Source organism: Egretta garzetta, unplaced genomic scaffold, assembly GCF_000687185.1.
Source record: "Egretta garzetta isolate BGI_Z169 unplaced genomic scaffold, ASM68718v1 scaffold375, whole genome shotgun sequence".
NCBI lineage: Eukaryota > Metazoa > Chordata > Aves > Pelecaniformes > Ardeidae > Egretta > Egretta garzetta.
The window spans coordinates 1,873,314-1,875,853 of record NW_009259786.1 but is presented as its reverse complement, the minus strand read 5'-3'; the positions used below and the strand labels follow the sequence as shown (position 1 = coordinate 1,875,853).

Sequence of the window (2,540 nt, the reverse complement as noted above, 5' to 3'; positions counted from 1 at the left end):
GCTGAATAAGCTACAGAAACACCTTAGATGTCACTCAGGAGTGTTGTCCAGTTGTAGAGGAGATAAATTCCCTAACTACTGAAGAGATGGCACTTTTAGAGTAATTGACTCTCATACACATACATACCGGTGTGTCTCAACAATGAGTTGAGGAGACTTGTTTTAGGAACAGATGAGTATTTCAGTTTGTACAATTAGTTTGGGCCTTGGCTGTGCTGAAATACCATTTCCCACATGCAGCTTTTTATTTCTGGGGTATTAGTCCAGTAGGAATAATATTCACAGTGTTAATTTAGAATAAGTCATGAAGTGATGAAGGTGGTCTTCTGTTAGCAGTCCAGGCTGGATTACAAATCCTAAATTTACTACTGAAATAAATAATTCTGTAACCCACTGCAAGTCTTCATAAATTATTACAACTAGTATGCCATCACTTTTATCATATTCATTTCTCTTATTGGGAAAAATATTACAAAGTGCACTCTCCACATGTACCTATATTAATATATATCTTGTTGTTTCTGTCATTCTCTTTCCTAGATTTTTCCCTCTAGCTGAGCAACAGACACACTGAGAAACATGCCTGAGCAAAGCAATGATTACAGGGTGGTTGTGTTTGGAGCTGGAGGAGTGGGCAAAAGTTCTTTGGTCTTGAGATTTGTGAAGGGCACTTTCAGAGAGAGCTACATCCCTACCATCGAAGACACTTATCGGCAGGTGATCAGCTGTGATAAGAGCATATGCACTTTGCAGATAACTGACACTACAGGGAGCCATCAGTTTCCAGCCATGCAACGTCTTTCTATTTCTAAAGGACATGCTTTCATTTTGGTTTACTCTATCACCAGCCGACAGTCCTTGGAGGAACTCAAACCAATCTATGAACAAATATGTCAGATTAAAGGAGACATAGAAAGCATTCCAATAATGCTGGTGGGGAACAAAAATGATGAGAACCAAAATCGAGAGGTGGACAGCAGTGAAGGAGAAGCCATGGCTAAGAAGTGGAAATGTGCCTTCATGGAGACCTCTGCCAAGCTGAACCACAATGTGAAAGAGTTATTTCAAGAACTGCTAAACTTAGAGAAACGCAGGACTGTGAGTTTACAAATTGATGGCAAAAAAAGCAAGCAGCAGAAAAGGAAAGAGAAACTGAAAGGCAAATGTGTGGTGATGTGAAATTGGACTGTCAGGAGTCAGTCATGCAGTCTCACCTGTCGACAATACCCATGTAAAAAATAGACAGCAAACCACCATATAAGATCCTATTTATTAGTATCTGTTTTAAAAGAAATATTTGGAGTTTGAAAAAATTAGTTACTGTGGTTACTATGAAAAAAAGCCAACAATTAAAAAAATCATGTACTCTAGCTATCAGTGAAAAAAAATCAGGAAGTAGAAGAAAGATGGTCCAGGATATCTAATTTTGTGGTTTACAGAAGACAAGAAATTTCAATCTTAGAGTAATGTGGAAGATTTGGGAAGTCAGCTTCATATTCTTTATGGTTGCATATAACTGCAAGAGAAGGCAATGTATACTGTTAGAAGAAAAAGAAAGAAATGTCCATGAAGAAACCTAGAACGTATAAATGCATGCTGGGTGGCATTATTACACCCTTTAAGAATGCTGTGGACAAATAGTTCTGTGCAATTTTCATTACTGACTGGTGGGACAATGTGCATAAGGTACTCTTGGATCTGCTAAATAAACGAACTATTTCTCACTAAAAGGAAATGTGGGGGTAGCACAGTTAATAGGAACAGACATTCTCTCTACCCTGCCAGCATGAGATTTCGTTCTTATATGGTGGCGGTGTTTGAACTGAAAGATGAGGAAAAGCCAGCCCCTGTACGAGAGATGGAGATCATCTCCTTTTCTGGACCCATCGCTTAAAGAATGACCTGTGCGTCTGGCCCCAGTATATTTCAGAAGAGCAGATGTTTGCCTGTGGAGAATATCAGATCGTATAAAAATGGTGTATGTACATAAACAGAAAGCTTCCACAGGGAGGACTGGCTGGGGAGTCTCCTACAAAAACCTCTATGGGAATGGCTCAGTTCGAACGCTGCTGATGGTTAAATAAACACACAGTGTGATTAGTGAATGAATGGAAAGTCTATTGAACTGGAGGTACCATTGGAGAAGGGTTGGTGTAGTATATACATTTTTTATTCAAATTACCCGATTAGTTGAGTGAGATTCTTTATGTTACTATATTCCAATTAGAACGGTTTTGCATTCATGCACTACTAGACATATTGCCTTTATATTGTCTGAAGAGTTTTATATTTACCATTTAAACTCATGATTTGAACTGCTGTGACTATTTATAGAACCAAACCCTACATCTGGAGTTAGGGCCCACAGAAGTCTCTAAAAGAAGATTTGCTGTGATAAGTACTATGGAATTTGGCATATTAAGAGTTGCAGTCAGTACTGTGTTAGAATGCAATACAAAGTTCAGAATAGAAAAAAACTGGTTCAAACCACTCTGTCAGGGGAGACTGCTCTTCTCACAGCCTTTGGAAGGGGGAAAAGT

General features: G+C 38.7%; 1 protein-coding gene across 1 annotated transcript; it reads left to right on the top strand.

Annotated features, from left to right (window-relative positions):
* Positions 1-579: 579 nt before the first annotated feature.
* On the top strand, positions 580-1,179 carry DIRAS2 (DIRAS family GTPase 2). The gene has a single exon (XM_035895024.1). It carries the CDS (start codon positions 580-582, stop codon positions 1,177-1,179), a length of 600 nt encoding a protein of 199 aa, XP_035750917.1.
* The last annotated feature ends 1,361 nt before the right edge of the window (positions 1,180-2,540 follow it).